A 27,191-nucleotide genomic window follows, 5' to 3' on the forward strand; every position below is an offset into this window, starting at 1 on the left:
TACTTTATGGATAATAATAATAATCAAACGCACGTATATAACAGCTAAAAACAACTTATAATTATAGGCAATCAAAAAAGTTCGTATGTAAACAATTTAATCATTACACAGTTTTTCTATATAAAATACAAAACGAAAAATAAAAAACGAACCAAGTATACTGTTCGCATACTTGATAATTACATCAAACACATATACACAAACAACAAGCATATAGCTTACTTAACACATTTTTCATTTACAAAATAATTTTATATAATAATAGTCAAAAGTAACAGACACAACATTAAAACCGTATTAAATATATTGAAATATATTCAAAATACTTATAAAATACACATTTATGAAAATGCATGCCTCGCAAACTATACGAAAATAAATTGGGGCGAGTTGTTTTTCAGTTGGGACGAGTTGTCCAATAAATTTGGGGCGACTTGTCTTATTTTTGGGGCGACTTGACCTGGGATGAGTTGGAAATGGGGCGAGTTGTCTGGACACCTGTATACTTTATGGTGGTAGTATTGGTAATTATATTTTATTCTACATTAGATGGATACAATATCATCTAAAGTCACCGTATTCTATACATTTGACGTTTTATACATTTATTTTTCAATGTGTTAACCTGTAAACAACGATTTGCGGCAGTATGGAGGATTGGTTAACATTTGCTAGTTTCGATTTGCCACTTGTGTCACGTCATCAGCTTATCTGAGCTGAAACAGAGTAGGTCGTACTTTGCTCTTATATTGGTTTAAACATTGAACAATATGGCGGAACTGTCGATTGATTCCCTTCAAAAAGGGTCTGATATAATCGAGGATTACTGTTGTTCAACATGCGAAGAAGACTATGTTTCTACAGAGGCAGATTTTTACTGCGAAATCTGTCTTAAGTTTTATTGCTGTAAGTGTATACACCTGCACAGTCAGTTGTTTAAACGACACAGCGCATCTGGCAGAGAGGAGATGTGTAAATGGCCTGTTGGCAAAGGCATGCTGGATTTTATCGAGAAATGCGAAGACCACCAAGACGAAAAATTGAAAGTTTTTTGCGAAGATCACCGTCAACTGTGCTGCAGTACTTGCGTCATGCTACACCATCGGTAAGTTCTTTAAATATTACTTAAATGTATGAGCATTCTCAGTTAGTAGAACTGGTGATTTATAATGAATTGTATGTGTGTATGCTTTTGTTTACTGATGTGAACTTTAACCCCTGGTGCTATCGTTTCCATGTTACACCAGATACACAAGGTATGTACAAACGTTGTCAAACTTAAAGACTAACCCAGTGCGTAATTAGCAAATGCTTCTCTGCCACTATTGTGCGTATTAAGAACACATTGTTTTCATTACGCAGTATCACTACGTGTTACAATTTATAAAATACTTATATTGCAGGCAATGTAGTAAGTTGACTCTGATTTCTGAGTCAGCAAAAATACCGACAAAAGCCGACTTCCAACAACTTTCAGAAAAGCTTCAAACGATCCAACAGAAAATAACGGAGTTGCAAAATGGACAGAATGATAACTTATCGTCCCTTCAAACTTCATATACATTCCAGTTTCAAAAAATCCGAGAGATGCGCAAGAAAATAAATGCTCAACTAGATGAGCTTGAAAAGGTCACAGTGAAGGCATTGGATGAGCTGAACGCAAAACTGAATCATTCTTTTAAAACTGATGTCGACAAATTTAGCAAGTTAGAGGTAGAGATTAAATCTCTCAACAAAGCCTTAAATGCTGCTGAAAATAAAAGAGGAGAAGTTGCCTTCATGGCTTATAATAAATGCATGAACAAGATACAACAAACTGAGTCATATTTACTTGAAAGTCCCGCAGATCATGAGAGTGCTTTGACATTCCAACCTAATCCTGAAATAGAACTTTATTTCTCCAAACTGTCAGCTCTTGGCAATGTTGAAATCATTGTTCATAATAACATATTTATTCCGGTGAAAACAAACAGAGTGGTTTTCGAAGAAATGCATAATATACGTGGAATTTGTGAATTTCCCAACGGTCAGATTGTTATTGCTGACGATATTAAGAAAAAAGTGAAGCTGCTTGACCAGAAATATGAAGTGATCAGTAGCAGTGATTTGTCATACGGTCCATGGGATATGTGTCAGGTATCTTCCAATGAGGTTGCAGTTACAGTAGATGACTTTAATGATGTGCATCAGGTGCAGTTTATAACCGAGAACAAAGGATCTTTGATCAAATGCCGGAAAATACGATTCGAGCACATTTGCCTTGGTATTGCCTGTCATCAAAATGACCTGTTTGTCACCTCCAGAACGGCACTGTACCACTATACGCTGTCTGGGAGCATGGTGAAAAAGATGTATGAAGACTCATCAGGTGATTATCTTTACTTTGAATGCTCGTACTACTACTATTATATATGAGTTCGTTTTCTGCAGTTTTAGTCAGTATTTAAAATATTCAATTTATCGGTAGAGAAAGTAAACTCATTGTATTTTAATTTGTAATCTAGTGATGTAATGGGTATATAACCGTTGTTTTGTGTGAGTGATTTGTATAAGTAGATTAATGATCACAAACTGATTATTTACCTTGTGTTTTTTCACGGAGCGTATATTGATCGTTTGTTGTTTATTTTCAGAGAGGTTATTATGTATAATTATATGAAAGGTTATTTACCCTAAATTATCAATTAATTAAAATTATTTAAATATTCTTGAAAATCCCGACCGAAAAATATCAAGAGGGTCCGCTATATACACTGTCTCGTAATAAAATTAACACCCTGTCTGTGTTATAAACAAGAGCTGAAATCGTTAATTTATTAAGCTTCATTAATAATTAGCTTCATTGATATGTTTCGTGAACAAAATATTTCAATATATTCCATAAAAAATATAATAATCATGACAAAGAAAATTAAATGGCCGGTATCTAAAAAAAAGCATAATCGCCAAGACCGTAGCATCAGTTCGGAGCGTTATGACCGCGAGCTACTTTCGTACAAAGTCATTCCTTACTTAATTTCTTTTTTAAAACCATTTTTTTCTATCGTATACAGAATCATATTCACCTAAGCAAGTTGTAATTTTTAAAACTGAACTCCAAATATAAACGCTACAAATCGGTATAAAGTGCGAACATGTCAACCGTAAATCTAGACTCTAAAACGGTGTGATATTTGCAAAAGTTAAAGTTATAACTCACCGGGCTGCCCAAATCAGAAGAAAACATAATATATATATTTATATATCTGAAAACTACGTAACGAAGGCTTTCTAATGATATATTCTTTGTCAAAATCGGCCTAGAAATGAAAGTATAATTTAAAAAAAGACGTGAGTGGATACATCAAAATGTATAACCTCGGAGCTTCGATGTACGCTAATCGATAGCTACTGGTTACGTAACAAAGTATCGACAAGCTATTTGCCGATACGGTCCCGTTTCATATCCGTCTCATCTAGAGTCCGTGGTTTTTTCATTAAAGCTCATACTAAGCATTACATTATGTTTAAATCAAAAACGTGGAACATGGATCTATTTCTCCAATTGATATTCAAATTTTAAGTAATTGTAACTTCCAACGTTAAACGTGATTGAACTTTAAACGATATTACAATTTGTTTTATTTAAATTCTGAAATCAGAATTGAAAATTTTATTTCAACACTTACGTCGTCTTGATGATTTTTTTATACACACAGTTTGGAAATGTTCTGTGAGCCCCACTGGTGACCGAATATACGTGACCAACAACAGTCAACATCAGTTGCTAACACTTAATGTAGATGGTACAGTATTGTCTACATTCCAAGACCCTGAACTACGGGGTCCGTATGGTATGCATGTTACATCTGCAGGGTACGTCTTGGTATGTGGACAATATTCCGAAACAGTACTTCAGTTGGGCCGCAAGGGTGAACAGAAAGTTGCTACGCTGGTTGAAAAGAAAGATGGATTGCCCGATCCAGTTTCGGTTTACTATAGCGAAAAAAACAGAACCATCATGGTTGAAGGATTGAACACGAATCGACTATTTCTCCTCACAGTCAAATAACAGAAAACTCGAGTATTCATCAATGTGATTGAAATAAGTCGTTTTAGCTCACCTAAGCACAACGTGCTCATGGTGAGATTTTGTGATCGCCTTTTGTCCGTCGTCCGTTGTCCGTCGTCCGTCGTGCGACGTCAACATTTGCCTGGTTCACTCTCTAGAGGCCACATTTATTGTCCAATCTTCATGAAATTTGGTCAGAAGATTGGTTTCAATGATATCTTGGATGAGCTTGAAAATGGTGACGTTTGCTTGAAAAACATGGAGCGGTGCATTTTTCCTTATATGGCTATATATGGTTAAAGCAAAATCTTGTTAACACTCTAGAGACCACATTTATTGTCCGATCCTCATAAAACTTGGTCAGAAGATTCATCCCAATAATATCTTGGACAAGTTCGAAAATGATGTCGGTTGGTTGAAAAACATGGCCGCCAGGGGGCGGGGCATATTTCCTTATATGGCTATAGTAAAACCTTGTTAACACTCTAGAGGCCACATTTATTTTCCGATCTTCATGAACTTGCTTAGAAGATTTGTCCCACTGATATCTTGGATGAGTTCAGAAATGATAACCTTTGCTTGAAAAACATGGCTGCCAAGGGGCGGGGCATTTTTCCTTATATGGCCATATATGACTATTGTAAAATCTTGTTAACACTCTAGAGGCCACATTTATTGTCCAATCTTCATGAAACTTGGTCAGAAGATTCATCCCAATAATATCTTGGACGAGTTCGAAAATGATGCCGGTTGTTTGAAAAACATGGCCGCCAGGTGCAGGGCATTTTTCCTTATATGGCTATAGTAAAACCTCGTTAACACTCTAGAGGCCACATTTATTGCCCAATCTTGATGAAATGTTTGTCTTTATGATATCTTGGATGAGTTCGAAAATGGTTACGTTTGCTTGAAAAACATGGCCGCCATGGGGCGGGGCATTTTTCCTTATATGGCTATATAAGGCTATAGTAAAATCTTGTTAAAGGGATCTTTTCACGGTTTGGTAAGTTGACAAAATTGAAAAAAGTTGTTTCAGATTCGCAAATTTTCGTTTTAGTTATGATATTTGTGAGGAAACAGTATTACTGAACATTTACCATAGTCCAATATAGCCATTATATGTATCTTTTGACGATTTGAAAACCTAAAAATTATAAAGCGTTGCAACGCGAAATGATTGAATAATTTGGAGAGTTCTGTTGTCGTTTAAATTTACGAAACTTCGAAGATTGCTTATATAAGGTATAAAATACTTACACTGTGTATATCCGGCGGCATAGCCGAGAGGGCTAATGCGTTTTTACTTCAGACTTACTTCAGGACTCCGGGGGTCACTGGTTCGAGCCCTGGTACCGGCTACTTTTTTTCCTTTTTTAAATTTTGTTCTTGATTTTTTACTGGAGCTTTTAAGATCCAATGTTTACATTTATGAATATATAGCATTTAATAACAAACTTCAAAATATGCCAAAATCTGTGAAAAGGCCCCTTTAACACTCTAGAGGCCACATTTATAGTTCGATCTTCATGAAACTCGGTCAGAAGATTCATCCCAATAATATCTTGGAAGATTTTAAAAATGATGCCGGTTGGTTGAAAAACGTGGCCATCGTGGGGGCGGGGCTATTTTTCTTATATGGCTATAGTAAAACCTTGTTAACACTCTAGAGGTAATATTTATTTTCCGATCATCATGAAACTTGGTCAGAAGATTTGTCCCGATGATATCTACGATGAGTTCGAAAATGGTTTTGGTTGCTTTAAAAACATTGCCACCACGGGTGGGGCATTTTTCCTAATATGGCTATAGTAAAACCTTGTTAACACTCTAGAGGCCACATTTATTGTCCAATCTTCAGGAAATTTGGTATGGAGGTTGGTCTCAATGATATCTTGGATGAATTTGAAAATAATTATGTTTGCTTGAAAAAATGGCTTCCAAGGGGCGGGGCATTTTTCCTTATATGGCTATAGTAAAATCTTGTTAACACTCTAGAGGCCACATTTACAGTCCGATCTTCATGAAACTTGGTCAGAAGATTCATCCCGATAATATCTTGGACGAGTTCAAAAATGATGCCGGTTGGTTGAAAAACATGGCTGCCAGGGGGCGGGGCATTTTTCCTGATATGGCTATAGTAAAACCTTGTTTACACTCTAGAGGCCACATTTATTTTCCGATCTTCGTGAAACTTGGTCAGAAGATGTATCCCAATAATATCTTGTTTTCTCTGGTGAGCGACTTTGGGCCTTTCAGGCCCTCTTGTTTGTTGTTTATATTTGTACTAACTTATCATAAACTGTTGAGGCAAAGCACAATATTTGCATGTAAGATAAGAACGAATAGCAATTACTATACAATTAATGGATATATAATTGAAACATGCGATGCTAATGCTGAACATGTTTATAAACACACTATACATTTGTGTATGTGTATGCATGGAATTTACAAGAAGAAATCATGATTTGATATTTGTATTGACAAAAAATGGTGAGTGAAACTTCTAGACAGTCACAGATACAGTGCTGTTGGGATAATTCTAGTTGATACAGAATGGGCCACCTTTTTAATGATTTTGGGAACATGATATGTTGATTACCAGGGCAGATACAAGATTACTACACTGGGATCAAAGAAAGGTTAATTTTCCAGTCCAGTGTCGCTTAGTTACAGCACGATCAGACGAACCATCATTGTTGAAGCATTGAAGCATTGTTCCAGTATAACATACTGCTAATTTCTGTGAAATAACTAAATGCGAATTTACGCATTCAAGTGCATATAAATATACATTTATTACAAAAAAGTTTTAAAATTGTTGCTTTTAATATTGCGTATTTAAAGTGTTGCTATAATTGTGAGTCGATAGTGTGAAAATGTATGTATACAATCATTTTTGTTATATTATGTATAATTTTTAGCCGGATTTTTTTCGAAAAAATCTCGGCTTATAGATTGATGTTGTCGGGCGGGCGGGGGGCGGGCGGGCGGGCGGGGTGGCGGCGTGCTCGAAAATGTTAAAGTTCTTATTTCATGGTATAACTTTGGTATGCTTGGACCTAGAGTCTTCAAACTTGACATGAAGGTTGGCCAGGATTAACAGATGACCACTGGTCATTTCAAGGTCATTCATTTGAAGGTCAAGGTCACTGTGACCTTCAATATAAAAAATGTTAAAGTTCTTATAACTTTGGTATGCTTGGACCTAGAGTCTTGAAACTTGACATGAAGGTTGGCCATAACTAGTTAGTAACCACTGGTCATTTCAAGGTCATTCATTTGAAGGTCAAGGTCACTGTGACCTTGAATGTAAAAATGTTAAAGTTCTTATTTCATGGTATAACTTTGGTATGCTTGGACCTAGAGTCTTCAAACTTGACATGAAGGTTGGCCAGGATTAACAGATGACCACTGGTCATTTCAAGGTCATTCATTTGAAGGTGAAGGTCACTGTGACCTTCAATATAAAAATGTTAAAGTTGTTATAACTTTGGTATGCTTGGACCTAGAGTCTTGAAACTTGACATGAAGGTTGGCCAGAACTAGTAAGTAACCACTGGACATTTCAAGGTCATTCATTTGAAGGTCAAGGTCACTGTGACCTTGAATGTAAAAATGTTAAAGTTGTTATAACTTTGGTATGCTTGGACCTAGAGTCTTGAAACTTGACATGAAGGTTGGCCAGAACTAGTAAGTAACCACTGGACATTTCAAGGTCATTCATTTGAAGGTCAAGGTCACTGTGACCTTGAATGTAAAAATGTTAAAGTTCTTATTTCATGTTATAACTTTGGTATGCTTGTACCTAGAGTCTTCAAACTTGAAATAAAGATTGGCCAGTACTAGAAGATGACCACTGGTCATTTCAATGTCATTCATTTGAAGGTCAAGGTCACTGTGACCTTAAATGTTAAAATGTTAAAATTGTTATAACTTTGGTATGCTTGGACATAGAGTCTTCAAACTTGACATGAAGGTTTGCAAGCACACTTAGATGACCACTGGTCATTTCAAGGTCATTCATTCTAAGGTCAAGGTCACTGTGACCTTGAATGTAAAAATGTTAAAGTTCTTATATGCATGCATTCAAAACATAACACAAGGTTTGCTCATGCCTTGAAAAGTACTTACATTTCATTTTGACCTTTGAACAATATTTCAGTAATTTAAGTATTGCATTGACAAAAACACGAAAGGTACTTTCCTGTCATTTAAATCAAAAATCCGGCTTCAATGCGGTCATCTCCGACCGCGGAACTCTTGTTACTTAAAACATTATGCCAAATACAATATGCTCACTCGAAGTAACAATGAATAACAGTTCGCATGGAATGATATGTAAATGTTATTTTTTACTCCGTTTTACAACCACAGCATACTTTTCATTTTGAACTTTAATGCATAACCAGGCTAATGCTATAATAGTGTATGCAATAGATAAATGTGTGCAAGAAACATACATCTGTACGGTGGTCGATGAGAATGGGTTTGAAATGAGAAAAGATTATTAAATCTATGTGAAAAGCTTATACTTCATAACAATAATAACTCTTATTCCATTGCCGGATTATTACCTACGTGTAAAGGTTGATTGTATATGTTTTTGTTTGTTTAATGTGTTTTTTATTTCGGGGGGGGGGGGGGGGGCTTTTACACCGTCACTTACTATTGATTTAGAACGGGATTGTAGAGAGTGCAAAACTACGATACTACGAACAATGACGAAACATCGAAAATAAGATGATATTCACGCGGTAACGAAAACGCGATTAAAATTTAAATCACTTTGCGCTATCAGTTCTTATTGACACAATCTTACTATCGCAGTGCAAACATCACGTTTTCTTGCTTTTGGGTTATAGCGTTTTCATAATTGTATTGTCTCGATGTAATAATCGCATGGTCGTGTTATTATCATCGTACTGCCGTGTTATCATCTGACAAAATGAAGGAATACCAGCTTATAGAGTAAATGTCTATAATTTAATATTTTTTGAAACATTTAAAAAGTCAATAGGCATAATACCATAATAAATATTCATACAAGTGTGGCATCGTCTTGAAACTTTATTGTTGTCTTATGACCTCCCCTAAACCAACAAAGCATCGTATAATTTTGGCATGTGCACCATCGCTTTGTTTGTCTCGCATACTGCTCAATCCATTTATCAACGGACCGATAGAACTCTGGCGTTGTTTCACTGTTAATCGTGTGGCTTAAATTAATTGTAAAGATTCTTCTGACAGCATATATTTGATTAAAATAGGGGAATATATTAAATTTAACTCTGGCTACCTCTCAGAGCAACACTCAACAGCTGGTGGTGATTTTGGCTTGGTTTGTACATATTTAATAGCAGAGTGAATAAAGCATATGATATTGCTAAGTCAATCCATATGAATGATTTGCATATTAACAGTTTTATTACATTTAATAATAATTAGCGTTTTCAACTTTACCACATGGTGTAGATAATAGATTGATGATTTCTCTTTACAAACGGTTGACTCAGGAGCTGATTAATAAGCTGTAGATGATCGAAACCAAGCGGAACTGACGATGTACTGCTGAAATTCATAATAAACATAACCAATATTCAGTATTACAGTAGTGGTGTTATATGTGTTCATAATACCAGTCCGTTAAATGGTGTATAATAATTCTCGAATAAATGGTGAAATTGCATACTAATGGATTTAAACAACACATGATATTTTGTAATACCATTATGATTTAATCATTGATTATCATATCACCAGTCAGATAAATATGAAGTATCAGTGTAAGATATCGACACGAAGAATTAAAGTTAACCTAATTGTTTGCAAAATTTCGTGCGACTAGCACTGGAACAGCTTTAATAATTCATCAATCTTGATCTTCTCACGCAATGTGTGCGAATGATGCATCTGTAAAAAGCTGTAAAGTGTTTTTGTTTACGTTTTTAAATATGCAAACACAATAAATAATATGCGACAGACTACTTGTAGATTCTTTCAAAAAACCGCTAAGGTCAAGACTTGAAGTTAAAGGACACGTACTACGACACATTTATAGCTATCTAATCTTCCGTCTTCGAATGCACAATGTTGTTCTGGCATAGTCACATAACCAGAATCACTGTTAAATATGGAACAATAGATACAACTGAAAATTAATCATACCACCGCATTGATATCTGCCTGATATAAAGTTGCCTGATATATATTTTTATATCATGGTTAACAGGAAGTTCTTATATCAGTCAATGTTTGGAGTTACGTGGGATTTTCAATAAAGTCAACAATTTCTATCAACATGAATCAGGTTCAACAAAACAAACAATTTGATACCAAGAACGTACATATTTTATTCTAGTTTAAAGTCATAAATCACAAAAACTTTTTTTTTTTTTTAAATCACAACAGCCCGCACTGCATAAGTTAAATGACGTCATCAATGGGGCAATAAATCTTAAATATCGATATAGTCTTTGCACTCCCAAATGTTGCAAAGAAAGTCAAGACAAATGAAAACTGTATGCTTATCCTCAACTATTTAAACAAACGATTTAACACGCTTATTTCATTATGTCAATTTCAATACACATCTCCAAAATGACGTCTCCAAACTATTCCAACTTTATTTCTCTATACGATGTTTAAAATAAGCGATTATTCGTGTTGTCTTTTCGAACGCCGTTTCTACATGTATGCACGGACTCTAGATTACACGGATAAGAAACGGGACCGTTACGCCAAATATCTTGTTGTGTCTAAGTCACGTGACCGTGTCGTAACTATCGATCTTTTATCGAAGCGCCGAGGTTATACATTTGATGTACCCACTCACGTATTTTGTTAAATTATTGTTTCATTTCTGGGCCGATTTTGACAAATTATATATCATTAGAAAGCTTACGTAACGTAGTTTTCAGATATATACATATATATTAAGTTTTTCTTCTGATTTCGGCAGCCCGGCGAGTTATAACTTTAACTTTTGCAAATATCATACCGTTTTGGAGTTTTAGAATCTAGATTTACGGTTGACATGTTCGTACTTTATACCGATTTGTAGCGTTTATATTTGGAGTTCAGTTTTAAAAATAACATCTTGCTTAGGAGAAAAGAATTCTGTATATGATAGAGAAAAAAATGGTTTAAAAATGAAAGCAAGTAAGGAATGAAGGCGGAAGAAAGTAGCGCGCGGTCCTAACGAACCGAACTGATGCTAAGGTCTTGGCGATTATGCTTTTGTTGAGATACCGGCTATTGAATTTCCTTTGCCATGATTATATTTTTTATTAAATATATTGAAATATTTTGTTCTAGAGACATATCAATAAAGCTAAGTATTAATGAAGCGTAATAAATTAACGATTTCAGCTCTTGATTATAACACAGAAAGGGTGTTAATTTTATGATGAAACAGCGTATATAGCGGACCCTCTTGATATTTTTCGGCTTTGCATACTTCAAATATAATGGGTGTCAAAACATTCATCGTTTGTTGTTTATTATCAAAAAGGTAATTATGTAAACTTATATGAAAGGTTATTAACCATAAATTATCAATTAATTAAAATTATTTAAAGATTCTTGAAAATCACGGTCAACTGTCTATGCATGTAAATTGAAATATCTTTATAAGTTATCAGAGTTATAAATATATAGAATTCTAATTTAAAACTCTGTATAATTTGTATTTTTCGGAAAGATTATTTAACCCCGGTGTGGTCAAATGAGACTGCTGTTTTTAATCATGTTGTTCCGTACACTACCATACACTCTTTATAGGACTACGAAATGACGGAGTTTTTTACCGGTACCCGCTAAATACGTTAAATGTTAAGTATTAGATTTTTTAAATGTTTAAAATGTACATGTATAGGTATTAAGCACTTATAATTATTATGATTAAGCTGGCTGACATCTATACAGTATTTAGTTTATGGCAATCTGTATGGGCAGATGACTATAAATGTTTTCAATACGCTACATATCTTATAAACGCAAAATTGAGTATTTGGCGTTACATTACTTCAAGAAATGACCACTAATACCACGAGAAGACATGGAGGTATCATAAAAAGTGTAAACTGACCAGACATTGCCACCTGTGGTTAGGGACCAATATACAAGTATAGGTCCCTGCTGTGGCGTATGACACCATAGTGTTAGTTAGTATTGGTCGGCACAGTATCTGATCATAACGAGATAATTGGTTTGTGCTGAACACTGGGGCAATAAAACCACAGATCTATCAATAAACAAGATTATTGAGATATCTTTTATTGAACACCGCGATAAAAATGCTCAAACCACGGACTCTAGATTACACGGATAAGAAACATGGCAACATTCTCAGAATCATCACTGCTATATGTGTAATCACCTAACAATTCGTCTAAAAATAATTTATATATTTGGGTTGAAGACGATGTACTGTTGTATAAGTCTGAATAAACTATCTGTCTGCCTGTCTAAATCTAAGCCGTCATCGTCCCGGTGAAAAAAAATCTGATTTTGACTAGTTGGACATGATGCCCTGATGTCAAAATACGAAATGACCCGCGTAACACCGACCGTGATTTTCAAGAATCTTTAATAAATTAATTTAAGATAAATAACATTTCAAATAATTATACATAATTACCTCGTTGATAATAAACAGCAAACGATGAATGTTTTTGACACCCATTTTATTTCAAGTTTGCATGCAAAGCCGAATAATATCGAGAGGGTCCGCTATATACGCTGTTTCATCATAAATTTAACACCCTTTCTGTGTTATAATCAAGAGCTGAAATCGTTAATTTATTAAGATTCATTTATAATAAGCTTTATTGATATGTTTCGTGAACAAAATACTACAATATATTCCATAAAAATATAATAATATGGCAAAGGAAATTCAATGGCCGATTTCTAAACAAAAGCATAATCGCCAAGACCTTAGCATCAGTTCAGTGCGTTATGAACGCGCGCTACTTTTTTCCGCCTTCATTCCTGAATTACTTTCGTTTTTAAACAAATTTTTTTCTATCGTATACAGAATTCTATTCTCCTAAGCAAGATGTAATTTTTAAAACTGAACTCCAAATATAAACGCTACAAATTGGTATTAAGTACGAACATGTCAACCGTAAATCTAGATTCTAAAACTCCAAAACGGTATGATATTTGCAAAAGTTAAAGTTATAACTCGCCGGGCTGTCGAAATCAGAAGAAAAACTTAATATATATGTATATATCTGTTTACTACGTAACGTAAGCTTTCTAATGATATATAATTTGTCAAAATCGGCCGAGAAATGCAACTATAATTTAACAAAAGACGTGAGTGGGTACATCAAAATGTATAACCTCGGCGCTTCGCTGTACGCTAATTGTAAAAGATCGATAGCCACAACACGTTAAAATGCGCGGTGGTAAAACTTAAAATGTGTATTTCTTGTGTTTAACTCACTATAAATCCATTAATAACAACGGGGATATACTAAAAGTTATATTTTTTGAAAGAGGAATTAATAAGCAACAAGATAACGTATAAACCAATAAAATCGGATGAATAGTTTTTGCATAAGATTGAATTTACTACCGTAAGGGTCAAATACTCGATTCATCTCCTATCAATATATGTTACAATACACTAAATGATCGCTTCATGTAGGGCTGTACTCTCTAAAAAAATATCATAGTTGACAGGAAGGCATGTTTTACACTTTTTACCATTATTCGTGTGTTATCTTGCGGTGATAATGGTAGGGCATGAATAGGTGTTCACTACTGAATCCCTGAAATATGATACACGTGAAGACTATAGTAAACCATTGCACTAGAAAAGGTTACATTCCACTAAGAAACGGCCGGAAAAAAAGTTGCAAAAACAGTCGATTTTGATTTGTGTCAAGTTCTTTCTTGCATTGTACATGACATATCTTTTTTATTGCATAAATCGATTCCGCTTAGAATGGCCTTTAAGAAAAGGTATGGTTATGGGGGTCTCTATGTGCAAAATGTTGCATTTATTTTCGCTCAATGTTGTCGCATTTACATTGAATTATATAGGGAAATTATTTAGTGTATTATGACCTAAACACTCCGTGATGTATGTCAACGTGTAAAAGCCGGATCAGCAAAATCAGCAGGGATCCTTACATATTAAATATAAAGAAATGGATTGTTTTGCAGATTTTTAGGAAAATGTGGTATGATAAACAGAAAAACAGGTTACTGTCCCATCGTTTTGTAATATATCAGGCTCGGCACGAATAAAATAACGGCTCGGCAAGCCTCGCCGTTATATTATTCTTAGCCTCGCCTGATATATTACACAACGATGGGACAGTAACCTGTTATTCTCTATATATGTTTAAGAATAATATATTGGTTTTATGTAAATCGTATACATTGAACTACGGCTAGTGTCCACATATATTGCGAATACAATTGTTCATCCTCATTCCCATTAAAGTTTTACACAGTGAATAGTCCTTTCGTTCATATACGTACTGGGACAAAACATTAAACTAGAACGTTATTGTGTCTCCATGCACTCTGACAATCTATAGGTATTTGAAAGTTACATGTATAAACATGGTTTATCACGCACTGGTTTGCTGCACTGTGATACCGGTTTAAACATTGATAACGGCTTATCAAAGCTGAAAGTAGACGAGTGATACATTATTTTGTGTTTGAAAATTGAACAATATCAAGCAATTTTCTATGTCTTTATTTAAAAAAAAAATGTCTGATGATATGAATAATTACCATTGTTCATCGTGCGAAGAGGACCATGTTTCTACTGAGGCAGACGTTTACTGCGAACTTTGTGATAAGTTTTACTGCTTAAAGTGTATAAACCTGCATAGTCAGTTGTTTAAAAAGCACAGTACACACGGAAGAGATGAAATGGATAAATGGCCTGCATCCAAAGGTACGCTGGCTTTTATCGAGACCTGCGAAGTCCATCGAGATGAAAAACTGAAAGTATTGTGTGAGGACCATCGCCAATTATGTTGCAGTAACTGTGTCATGATGGCTCATCGGTGAGTTGGTGTAATAAAGCAAGTACAGGAACATACTAAGATGTAGATGCATACAAATATTTCTTGTAATGTTGATTAGTTTTAATGAAAGCTGTATCAAAGTTTGACTTTTGTTATCACACTTGAGGACTTTGAATTTCGTTATCCTTCGCTGTTAGGAATATTTTGTATAATGCCTATTTACGTGTATAATTATTTGAAAACCTCATTTTAGTTCTCATTTTAGACTAATTTAATATAATCCTATTGCAGGCAATGTACCAAATTAACACTGATATCTGAGGCAGCAAATATTCCGACCAAAGCCGACTTCAATAATGTTTCTGCAAAAGTTCAACAGATTCTAACGGAAATTAAAGAACTTCAAAGAAGCCGTCAAAACAACATAGAATCAATTCAAACTTCACATACAGAACGGTTGCATCAACTCCGTGAAATACGAAATAAAATAAATGCTCAAATAGATGAGCTTGAAAAGGCCACAGTCAAAGAACTGGATGATCTGAAAACAAAACTGAATGATTCTTTTAAAGCAGATGTAGAAACATGCAGCATGTTTGAAGCTGAGTTGAAATCTCTCAGCGAAGCTTTACATGTTGCTAAAAATAAGAGTTCAGAACTTGCCTTCATAGCATACAGTAAATGCATGTACGGAATAAACCGAGTTGAAACACATTTACATGAAATCTCTGAGCTCAAAGAATTCTCAATTACATTTCAAGTAAACAGTGACATTGAACGGTATTTGTCTTCACTTTCAGGTCTTGGCTCGATTTCTTCAAATCAGTGTCTTATTGTTGTAGAAAGGAAAAAAGTTTATTTGGATCCGTTTGAAAAACCAGATGTAAAAGCTATTTGTGACTTTCCCAATGGCCATTGTTTAATTGCAATGCTGAACACAATGAAAGTGGTGCTAGTAGACCCTAATTACAAAGTATTAAGTCAATGCCATTTGTCTGCACGTCCGCAGAACATGTGTCAGATCTCTACGTGTCAAGCGGCTGTTGCAGTAGAAGATTGGTCAACTATTCACCAAATACAATTCATCTCTGAGAACAAAGGGAAACTAGTTAAGGGCAGAAAGATAGAGCTGTATCATGCATGTGCTGGTTTAGCCCACCATCATGGAGACATATACGTCACATCAAAGACAGCACTGTACCGTTACACTATCAATGGGAAACAGATGACTAAATTGTATGAGGATACATCCGGTGGTACCACGGGTAATGTTTCAATACGATTGAGTTTTGTTAAGACTAAGATGTACGTTTCGTTGTCGTTACACATATTAAATGTTAACTTTTTGAGTGCGACACGGTCTAAGTAATTTTGCATTTAGTGTAGATTATAATTATGTTTTGCTGAAATTTAAAAATTAAACAAAATAATAAAAAAAATGCTTTAAAATGCGATTTTAACGATTTAGTAGTTTTTACTTTGATCCAGAATACATTTGATTGATCTCAAACTACCGTTCTTGGTGAGCTGTGTATAGTTGTATTTTTCTGGTTTTTGTATCAACTTTGAAATTAATTATTATTGCATCCAGTCCCTTCAGGATCTGGCGTCTATAAACTAATAAGGAAATCTGAAACAATGGTCATGTCTTATAAGTGACACTGAATATTTACTGTGTTTACAGTGTGCAAATGCGCTGTGAATCCAACTGGTGACATCATCTACGTAACCAACCGCACCAAGCACACGCTGCTGACACTGTCAAGAGAGGGGACGATACTCTCCACTTTCCAGGACCCGGAACTAAAGATGCCGTTTGCAATACACGTGACTGCTCTAGCACAAGTGTTGCTGTGTTGTGTCAATTCAAAAACAGTTATTCAGGTGGACGGAACGGGGAGAAGAAAGGTTGCTACATTGGCTTCGGAGAAAGAAGGACTTTTTAAACCAATGTCGGTGTATTACAGTAAGAACACCAACGCCATTATTGTTGGACAAGCTGAATGTGATTACATATTAATTCTGAAAGTGAAATAATTTGACACCAATAACACACTATATAAGTAATAATAACCATCAACCTCAATTGAAAAGTATATGTCGCCGTAATAAAAAAAAATACTCGGAGCGGTAGAAAATCCATGCATGACTATTTATTAGCTTAAATAGCATTCGCTTATTGTATATAATAGACATTTTGGTTGTTTCGAATGTTCACATACATGAAGATTGAATGTTAAAAGTGAATATACATGGGGCTATAATAATAAATACATATACATATATTTGTGTGGATTAATACTTGTTCTGTATTTTTCAGTGTAAACATAATGTTGCAACGTTGCTTGTTGTTTGATTTTTAAAAAGGTATATTTGAAGAAAGTAATATGCATGTGAGCTGGTTAACTTGAATGAAAATCAACCTTAATTTGATGACCATTGAACATGTTAGGTATATTGAGTTATATATTGTATTTTTTTAAATTATTAATGGAAAGGTCAATACTCTTTATGTTTTAAGATTTATTTAGACAAGAACCTGACAGTTTAATTTGAAACGAAACATCTGTATTTTTCTGCTCATTTAAGGTTTTCAAAAAAATGTAATTGTAGTAGTATGTATTTTATGCCTTTACAATTCATTTTCAATATTACTATATAATTGTTTTAAAATAACTTGCCGTTTTATTATATTGTCCACAAGGTCCTTATAAGTGATCACGTACACATTTATATATAAATGCGATTAAAATTCTAATTAAAGTGGCCATCCAACGTTTTGGTAAATTGACAAATTAAAAAAAAAAGTTGTTTCAGAATCGGAAATATTCGTTTTTTATATGATATTTTGAGGAAATAGTAATACTGACCATTTACCATGCTCTTAAATATCTATTATATGCATCTTTTGATGATTTGAAAACCTGAAAATTTTTAAGCGTCTTGCGACGCGAAACGATTGAATAATTCGGAAAAGTTCTGTTGTTGTCGTTTTATTTTGGGAAACAACGAGGATTGCGTATATAGGTAACAAATACATCTGCTCTAAGCATGAGCATGGATGTTCGAGTGGTCTAGGCAGGAGGCTTATTACTCCAGGACTCCAGGGGTCAGTGGTTCGAGCCCTTTTGAGTGTTACTTTTGTCCTTTTTTAAAATTGTATTCTTGTTGTTTTTTTACTGGAGATATTTAGTTCAAATGTTTAAATGTATCAATATAAAGCATTTAATAACAAGCTTCAATACATGCCAAAATCTGTTGGACGGCCCATTTAATTAACAAATACAAATGGAAATTATACACCATTAATCGAACAATAATAACGTTAACATCTCTGAAGAAACAATAATAAAGGAATAGATCACATAACCAGCTCCACCCATTCTCCACCATATGGCTGGGATATCCCTTGTATTCGTCTACTTTCTATTTGTATTTTACTGACATTAAATCTTGGTTCATTGTTCTAAAGCGTCAAATATTTGTTCTGTTGCTGTCTTCCCGTCTTGTCATACGAGCCCTTCCGATATGTGAGCTTTATTACTACCTAGGACAATACAAATATGACAAAATGTTACCGCATGATCGATATTATATGTGTATATATGCATATACTCTTAATGTTTTAGTAGTAAATTTAAATACAGTATCATAATACTGATTTGGTTTTAACCGTATTTTAAATTTATGTTAACTTTGGCAACTAGTTAGCTGTCGTTGTCAAGTTAGTGTGTCTACCTTCGATGGTAGCTTTAGCATGGAAAGCTTGCTGCTTTAAATATGGATCCGAATTGAAATGTGGGGGTGGGTGAACTAAATATTTCCCACTTAATAAAGATTGATCATGAGTATTTTTGTAAGTGAGAAGAATAAGCGTTTACAATTTGAATATTTATTGTATAGATCATCATAGAGAGAAATAAAAAGTACAATATGAAACACTTGTGTTGGAAATTTTAAAACCCCACTACCGTGAAGACAGTGCACAAAATAATGTGTAACTGATTGTCTAGTAATTGTCACAAATTAATCAGATATCATATCACACACAACGGATATGTAGATATGGTTAACTAAACGGTAGATATAGAGTTTTAAATATACTGCACAAGAAGTCGGTGTAGGTTGAATTCGTATGATATTGATTCCAAATGCCACAGCTCAAAATACGTGTGAGTCGGTCAGATAAATATAGACAGTTTTAAATCAATGAACAATATGGCTGACACGGCGATGATGTCTCTTCAGAAAGGGTCTGATACGATTACGGATTTCTGGTGTTCACCATGCCAAGAGGACTTTGTTTCTACGGAGGCTGATTTTTACTGCGAAATGTGTCGTAATTTTTATTGCTTCACGTGTATTAACCTACACAGTCATTTGTTCAAAAGGCACGGTATATACGGAAGAAAAGAAATGGCTAATTGGCCTGCTGCCAATGGAACGGTTGATTTAATTGCAAAATGCGAGGAACACCCAGATAAAACATTAAAAGTATTTTGTGAGGATCATCTCCAGCTGTGTTGCAATACTTGTGTGGTGATGACTCATCGGTAAGATAATCTTGTATTACGTGTGCATCAAAAGATGAATACCTTTGTTCCGTGTACTGTGTTATATTGATATCATGATATCGTTTAGTCTTCGTATATTTAGGAAAATAATCTTTCTTCAGCAGATAAAAATCAAAAGCGTATAACAGTTTGTACATTACAGTTCTTCCCAACTAGGGCTACTTAAATACATTTCCGACTAATTTAAAAGACCTTGTATACTACTTTCAAAAATAATTGGAAATATTTGTGTTGCAGACAATGTACAAAATTGACACTGATATCAGAGTATTCAAAAACTCAGACGTCACTAGACTTCCGGCAACTTTCTGCAAAGATTCAGAAAATTCAGACGGATTTCAGGGAGCTGCAACAAAGGCACATATACAACCTCCAATCTGTCAAAGATTCATATACAGATCAGTTGCAAGAACTCCGAAATATGCGCAAGAAAATAAATGCTCAACTAGACGAACTTGAGAAGGCAACAGTAAAGGGTTTGGATGAGCTGAAAACGAAATTAAATACTTCTCTGAATGCAGCCGTACAAACATGTAGTAAGTTTCAGGCTGAATTGGAAAAACTCAGTGAAGCTGTACATGTTGTTGAAAATAAAAATAAAGAGCTTGCTTTAATGGCCCATATTAAATGCACGAACAAGATAAAACTATATGAAGCTTTTGTATATGAATTCCCTGCACAAAATAACTGTTCAATATCATTACAACCGAACACTGAAATAGAACGTTTTTTATCCAAACTTTCAGGTCTTGGTAATATTCTTCATATTAACAGGATTATTACTGTTGGCACGAATAAAGTTCTTTTATATCCGAAGAGACAACACAATATACAAGATATTTTTGAATTTCCCAACGGTCACACCATTATTGCTGAAACAAGGGATAAGCAGTTGAAACTGCTAGACCAAACATACCAGGAGTTAAGTCAATGTAATCTTTCTGCATTCCCAATGCAGATGTGTCAGGTCTCTGAAAATGAGGTTGCTGCTGCGGTAGATGAACGGTATGGATACAAGGTGCAATTTATTTCTGAGAGTAAGGGAAAGCTCGTCAAAGGCCGGACAATTGAGCTTAGCCACGGGTGTATTGGCCTCTCCTACCTAAATAATAATTTGTATGTCACGTCACAAACAGCATTATTCCACTACACTGCAGCCGGGAGGATAGTGAAGAAGATATATGAAGAAGACACAACAGGGGGTAAAGACATATAATTACATAATCATATGGTCATTATTATATTTTTATTAGCGTGTATAGTCAGCCTTTCATTTGTTGAAAGAGAGTTCATGATGCAATAAATCATTTTGAATATTTTTTAACAACGTCACATTTGGTTTTATTTACTTTTATTTGTGCCTCGAATATAAATGGTTATCAGGTTAATTAATTTTTAGTTGTTATTTATTCTATTTATGGTCTATCTTGGAATAAATCGTCAAAACAGATTGAAAATAAGTAATAAACAAATACTTAAAAACACAGGTCTTGAAACTACTACTACTACTTGTACTACTACTACTACCACTACTACCAATACTACTACTACTACTACTTCTACTACTACTACTACTACTACTACTACTACTACTACTACTACTACTACTACTACTACTACTACTACTACTACTACTACTACTACTACTTCCACCACTACTACCACTACTACTACTACTACTACTACTACTACTACTACTACTACTACAACTACTACTTCTACTACTACTACTACAACTACCACTGCTACTAGTTCTACTACTACTATTACTACTACTACAACTACTACTACTACTACTACTACTACTACTACTACTACTACTACTACTACTACTACTACTTCTACAACTACTACTACTACTACAACTACAACAACAACTACTACTACTACTACTACTACTACTACTACTACTGCTGCTGCTGCTGCTACTGCTACTGCTGCTACTACTACTACTACTACTACTTCTGTGGATAATACGAAAGCTTTTTCCTAGACATATAATAACTGAATATCTGAAAAGTTTTCAGAAAACATTTTTCATAAGTGGATATTTGGTTGAAATACTATGCCGTCGTAATGCACCTTAAGTCATTTGAGTATTATTATAAAATGTAAAACAAATATTTTGGTAAACGGTCACTAAGAATATTTAGATAAATATCGCTAGTAATAAGTAGTAATACGAATTCTTGTGATTAAGTAAAGTAGTGCGATTATGCGTTTGCTATTTCAAAATCAAAGTACTGACAGTACTGATCTGACGATGCTTTTGAAGAGGATGGATATATAAAAGCATCAATTTAAGTTGATCTACATCATCACAATTGTGTATGTGGGTACGAAAAAATAATTTGGTACAAAAAATTTGGGAACGAAAAAATATGCCAAAAAAATTTTTGGTTACGAAAAAAATAGAGTACAAAAAAAAATTGGGAACGAAAAAAACATTGGGAACCAAAAAAATTTGGGTACGAAAAACTCACTAAATCACGAGTTGCAGCTCTCATGCTTATTATATGTGGTACGCATCAATTTGGTTTCTGAGCATTCTTACTATTAGCAGCATCGTCAACAATTGTTTGTATTAAATGCCATGCATCATAATTATACTTTTTCAATAAACTAGACTCTACAAAATCATCAATGGGGAGGTGTGCAGTTCATCCCAGCGGTGATTATATATATGTAATCAGCCAACACAAACTTCTCACGCTGACAAAAGATGGCCAGATACTTTCAACGTTCTCTGACCCAAAACTCGAGGAGCCATGTGGAATATGCGTAACACCTGCAGGGCAAGTTCTAGTTTGTTACTATGGATCCAACACGATCATTCAGTTGGACTGTGTAGGGAGGAGCAAGATTGCTGCATTGGCTACGGAAAAAGATGGAGTGTTGCGACCATTGGCTATTTGCTACAGCAAGAACACCAACACAGTTATAGTGGGACAATTGGATTGTTTTTACATATTGCATATTAAAGTTAAATAATAGCACTTAATTAATATGATATCAATATCATTCTTATAATTTATGTTTTTATTATTATAATAATTATTATAGGTTAAATTATCTTTTCCCGACAGAAATTCATATCCTATGTTACTATTGTGTTGTTGTGCTATCTTCTGTATATTTTGTGAAAGACATCATTGTGAATATGTATGTCTGTCACCACCATAACATGTTACTGCTATCCATAGGGAAAGATTCTCGATAATGCTGCAGAACTTAAGGTCTAATCGTATCTCCAAAATGGATGTATGGTCTACTGTGTACATTTGTAACACTATAATTATTTTCTGGAAATAAAATATGTTTAAAGTATATGGAATATGTAGATGTTATATGATATAATATATCAGAAGTTAAACTCATATTTCGTTCTTTGAAGCCCAAAACACTCTTCAAAAATGGCATTGTACGTAGTCATTTACAAAACAATACATTTTGGTAACTGGCTTATGCTTGTAATATTTCTTTATGTTATGCAATAATTTTTTTGTTTATTATGGTTTTTATAAGTTATACTATAAAATAGTTTCAGATAACAATAAAATAATTACATCAATGTAAATATGTTATTGATTAGTGCATTTGTCTATGCAAAACGTATAACTATGATGAAATAACAATTTACAATATTGTAAATAAGCTTATAGATGTGCACATGTTTTTTTTGTATATACGATAGTCATGTGAGTGAATAATTCGAATTACTTGATATGCACTTAATCTTATGTAAATCACAAAAACAGGTATAATTTACCATTTAAAATTTTAAGTACATAATAATTAAGCCTTATATTGGTTTTTGCTAGGTTGTAAATGCAGTGAAAATATAAAGACACACGTTAAATGTTCAGAATTGATAAATTGTTTTTCTTTCAAACCAATCCTGAAGTGTTAGTGTACTTATAACGGCTATATTTATTTTAATTATATTATAAATAATAAGTACTGTTAAAGTAAATAGCTATATAAAACATGTATTTGCTTTTCGAACATGACTCAATGCACAAATATATACTTACCCGTAATTACTCTATGTTTCCGGACACTTAAAAATAATTGTTTTTTTCTTGTCCAAAAATTTAGATAACAAAAATATTCAACATTTTATACAGGTGTCCGAAAATTTAGAGAAAAAATTAAGGTGTAAGAAAATTATAATTATAGTAAAATAAATTTAATAAATCAATGTACAATAATTTTCTTATGATTAACTCTTCTTTTTCTGCTTAAAAAATAAAAACAACTTCACAGCTTTGCTAACTCTTGCCAGAAATAATATAGAACAAAAACGTAAAATCAGATTACATCATGCTTCCTTAATAGGACAACACTGTTTCAAATGCTGTTTGATAAATCCTTTATTTTCTACCGGTATACATGGTTATTTACCCAATTACGCGAATGGAATGGTCCATTGACCTTAGGCATGAATCTGCAAGGTTTAATGACCTTAATCCCGTTGCGAAATACATGATCGAAGTGTCACAAGATAAGCGAAAACAGGGCTGAAGTCTGTAGAAAAGCGCGTTAAAATATACTGTCCGAAAATTAAGAGACATTAATTATGGATGAAAATCCATATGTCCGAAAATTTAGAGTCACGAAAAATATTTATTTTTGCCTAAAAAGAGGGTGTCCGAAAACTTAGAGTAATTACGGTATATATAATTATTCATATGATTTGTAGCAACAATGTACTATAGAACAATAATGAGTTAAAAATAAAATGCTAAAATATTGAAGTTTAATTATACTGTTTTTTTTTATCAATTTAATGACAAAAAAGTCCAGTACATACAATTAAACTTTTAGTACAAATAATATAGGTAATCAGATGTATTATTATAGTTGACTAATATGATAATTAATGTATGGGCGTGTCCATAACAAAATTATAATTTTAATCAGAATGAAAAATGGGTATCCTCGATTACTTCTAGTTTAACTGCCCCAATAATAAACAATTGATTACCATCTTTGGGCCCCGTTTTAGACAAATCATATGATGTCGTGACAAAATATTTACATCTTGGAAAACCGAAGAAGCCCTTTTTGATCTGCAAAGAATGTTTTAAATGTAATATGTATACAATTAAAAATAAAATAAAATAAGCTTCTTTAAAAAAAACAACAACACAGACTTCTCTCAAACCGTACACAAGATATATCCAAGATGAAACTGACGAATTATTACAATGCAGAAACAATGTGGTAATAGTTTACATTGTAGCTAGTAAACTATTGTAAACAATGCCAATCATAAGACAATCAATTATTACAAAAACTTGTATCTGAAAACAAATTATGGAAGGGTTGACAGACTGACAGTTACACAATCAAAACACTTTCATGTCCACAATAAGCAAGATATGTGTTGCGTGTATTATTTTCTCTAAATTTTGGTTGTTTTAATTGGCATAAAACGTGAGTACATACAAATTATTAATTAACAGTGGAAATCTGTTTTCCTCTGAAAACTGCTGTTTTTCTTTGGTCGTGGAATACTTTAGCTACAATTCCCTGTCATTTTTATTCAAATGAACAGCCATTTAAAGTTTTCATGGAAAGTTCCTATGTCCTCCTGTCAATCTATGCTTTTTGGTACCGAACCATCTAGAAACTTCAACCTCCACACAAATACTCACTAAAGTGAAAGAGGTTATTGTTCATGTTTCCCTGACATAATTGCTGCATATTTTCTTTGGTCCCTGTACATCTGTAGGAACACCTCGTACTTTCGGTCATGAAACCTGGAAAAACAAACGAGTTTGTTGAATTGATATCCCCCGCCAATATGCTTCTGGACACAAAAGTGTTATATTTGATACTCAAAAAAGCATTTTTTTCAAGATACAAAGGGCCATAACTCCATTATTAACAGATGGTATACAAAGCCATTTGGCGTGCATCATCCTCTTATCCATATACATACTCAATACCAAGTTTCAATGAAATCTGCCAAAGCACTACTAAGATATGGCTCCGGACACAAAAGGGCCAGACGGAAAGACGGACGGACGGATGGACGGACAACACCAAAACAATATCCCTCCGCCTATTGCGGGGGATAAAAACTCTGAACCATAAGAATTGGTTAAAACAGGTTAGCCCATTTAAGGAGTGCAGCATCATTTGAAATGAAATTATGCAAACACTATTTATCTTGATATAAATATCATTCAAAGTTGCTTCTAATTTATATGACTCCGATTGTATTATTAGAACAAATCATTTCAGGATAACTTGATCGGAATAGTACTTAAAGCATATTATCAAGGTATTGAAATGGTAAAACGTGAGTAAGCTCCATAAAAGATGGTTTGATTTGGCATATGCCTTAGAGCATATGGTTGTCAGGCAGGCAGTACATGAAGTACAAGGAACTGGACAAAAATGCTCGCTCATAGTTGTATAATTCATGATAGTCATTACCTTCGACCTTCAATTTTGACATTGACCTTAACTCAAGATACACGAATATAGCGGAAGTACAGGTACAGGCCACATGGTCTGCTCATGTGAAATATTTCTCCTGCCTAATATTAAATTCTTTAAAGCAAGTTAATATTTACAGAGTAGTAACACATTTAATAACCTTTGACCATGGATTGTGACCTTGACCTGTTACCAAGGGGGCATATCAGATGTACATGATACATCATCCAGCCATGTTGGATACAACTATGGGGATTAATTAAAAGTATTTAAATGTTTCTCAGCATAGATATAATATTGTGACATAAGACCTTGTATTATGAGGTTGCCCTTTCTCCAAAGAATCATGGGGAACATAATTCCAAAGAAATTTTAATATAAATATACTCCATGAAATAGTAACAGAGCAGAAACACAGTCACAAACGAACACATCCAATCAAACTTCACAAACCCTCTCAGGTACACAGAAGACTACCGGTCTATATATACAATATTCCCTTCTTCAGGGGCATCATAAAACGTGTGATTAATGAATAAGAAAGTGTTTTACTGTTTATCCTCCTGGTTGGGCTTTGCTACCTCTGCTCGACCACTCATGCTATCCATGCATACCTGTATATACATGTATGCACAAAAACGTATTGCAATCAACAAAAACTAATTATTGTATGTTCAAAAAGAAATTGTTTATGTATGTTTTTTTTTAATTTTCTGTGCATATGTGTATTATAGTTTTGCAAATCAAACATAAATATATGTAACCAATAAGTTTTCACATTGGTGAGGAGTTAATTAATTAACTTAATTAAATAATCAACAAATTTTAATGACTTTAAAATACAAAAAAGATAAATCCATGATAGCACATTAAATATTATTTACAATATTTTTTTTTAACTCTCTAATATACTTTGATTAACAAGCAGACCAAGGCCCAGCTACTGACAAGGGACAAAACCTGATGCCAAACCTGCAGTGTTGGATAGAAGCCTGCAGCAGTGGCCCCTAGAATAGCAGACCCCAGCAGGACTGACTCCTTCTGGTCCGGGACATACACACACATCCCTGTAGAAATAATCCTCATCATGGAAAAAATGTGTGTAAAGTGTGATAT

General features: G+C 34.0%; 2 protein-coding genes across 11 annotated transcripts in view; one reads left to right on the forward strand and one right to left on the reverse strand.

Moving 5' to 3' along the window:
• The first annotated feature begins 455 nt into the window (after positions 1-455).
• On the forward strand, positions 456-23,134 carry LOC127861527 (transcription intermediary factor 1-alpha-like). Of its 8 annotated transcripts, XM_052400095.1 has the most exons (8): positions 462-1,105; positions 1,404-2,368; positions 14,611-15,090; positions 15,343-16,316; positions 16,736-19,604; positions 19,863-20,161; positions 20,372-20,827; positions 22,252-23,134. In XM_052400095.1, exons 5-8 carry the CDS (start codon positions 19,261-19,263, stop codon positions 22,614-22,616), a joined length of 1,464 nt encoding a protein of 487 aa, XP_052256055.1. In that variant the 5' UTR covers positions 462-1,105; positions 1,404-2,368; positions 14,611-15,090; positions 15,343-16,316; positions 16,736-19,260; the 3' UTR covers positions 22,617-23,134. The 8 variants fall into 8 exon arrangements, with proteins under 8 accessions (XP_052256057.1, XP_052256056.1, XP_052256050.1 ...); XM_052400097.1 differs by having other exon boundaries at positions 456-1,105; positions 14,930-15,090; positions 19,863-20,827; XM_052400092.1 differs by lacking the exons at positions 14,611-15,090; positions 15,343-16,316 and having other exon boundaries at positions 459-1,105.
• A 1,647-nt stretch (positions 23,135-24,781) lies between these two features.
• LOC127861528 (FGGY carbohydrate kinase domain-containing protein-like) overlaps positions 24,782-27,191 on the reverse strand; it is a 29,163-nt gene continuing 26,753 nt past the window's right edge. For all 3 annotated transcript variants that reach the window (XM_052400101.1, XM_052400098.1, XM_052400100.1), the window contains exons 14-16: positions 27,048-27,142; positions 26,628-26,689; positions 24,782-25,390 (exon numbers count right to left, since the gene is read on the reverse strand). In XM_052400101.1, coding sequence (XP_052256061.1) covers positions 25,300-25,390; positions 26,628-26,689; positions 27,048-27,142 — 248 coding nt within the window. In that variant the 3' untranslated portion in view covers positions 24,782-25,299. The remainder of the gene's footprint in view (positions 25,391-26,627; positions 26,690-27,047; positions 27,143-27,191) is intronic.

Source organism: Dreissena polymorpha, chromosome 16, assembly GCF_020536995.1.
Source record: "Dreissena polymorpha isolate Duluth1 chromosome 16, UMN_Dpol_1.0, whole genome shotgun sequence".
In the NCBI taxonomy this organism is placed as follows: domain Eukaryota; kingdom Metazoa; phylum Mollusca; class Bivalvia; order Myida; family Dreissenidae; genus Dreissena; species Dreissena polymorpha.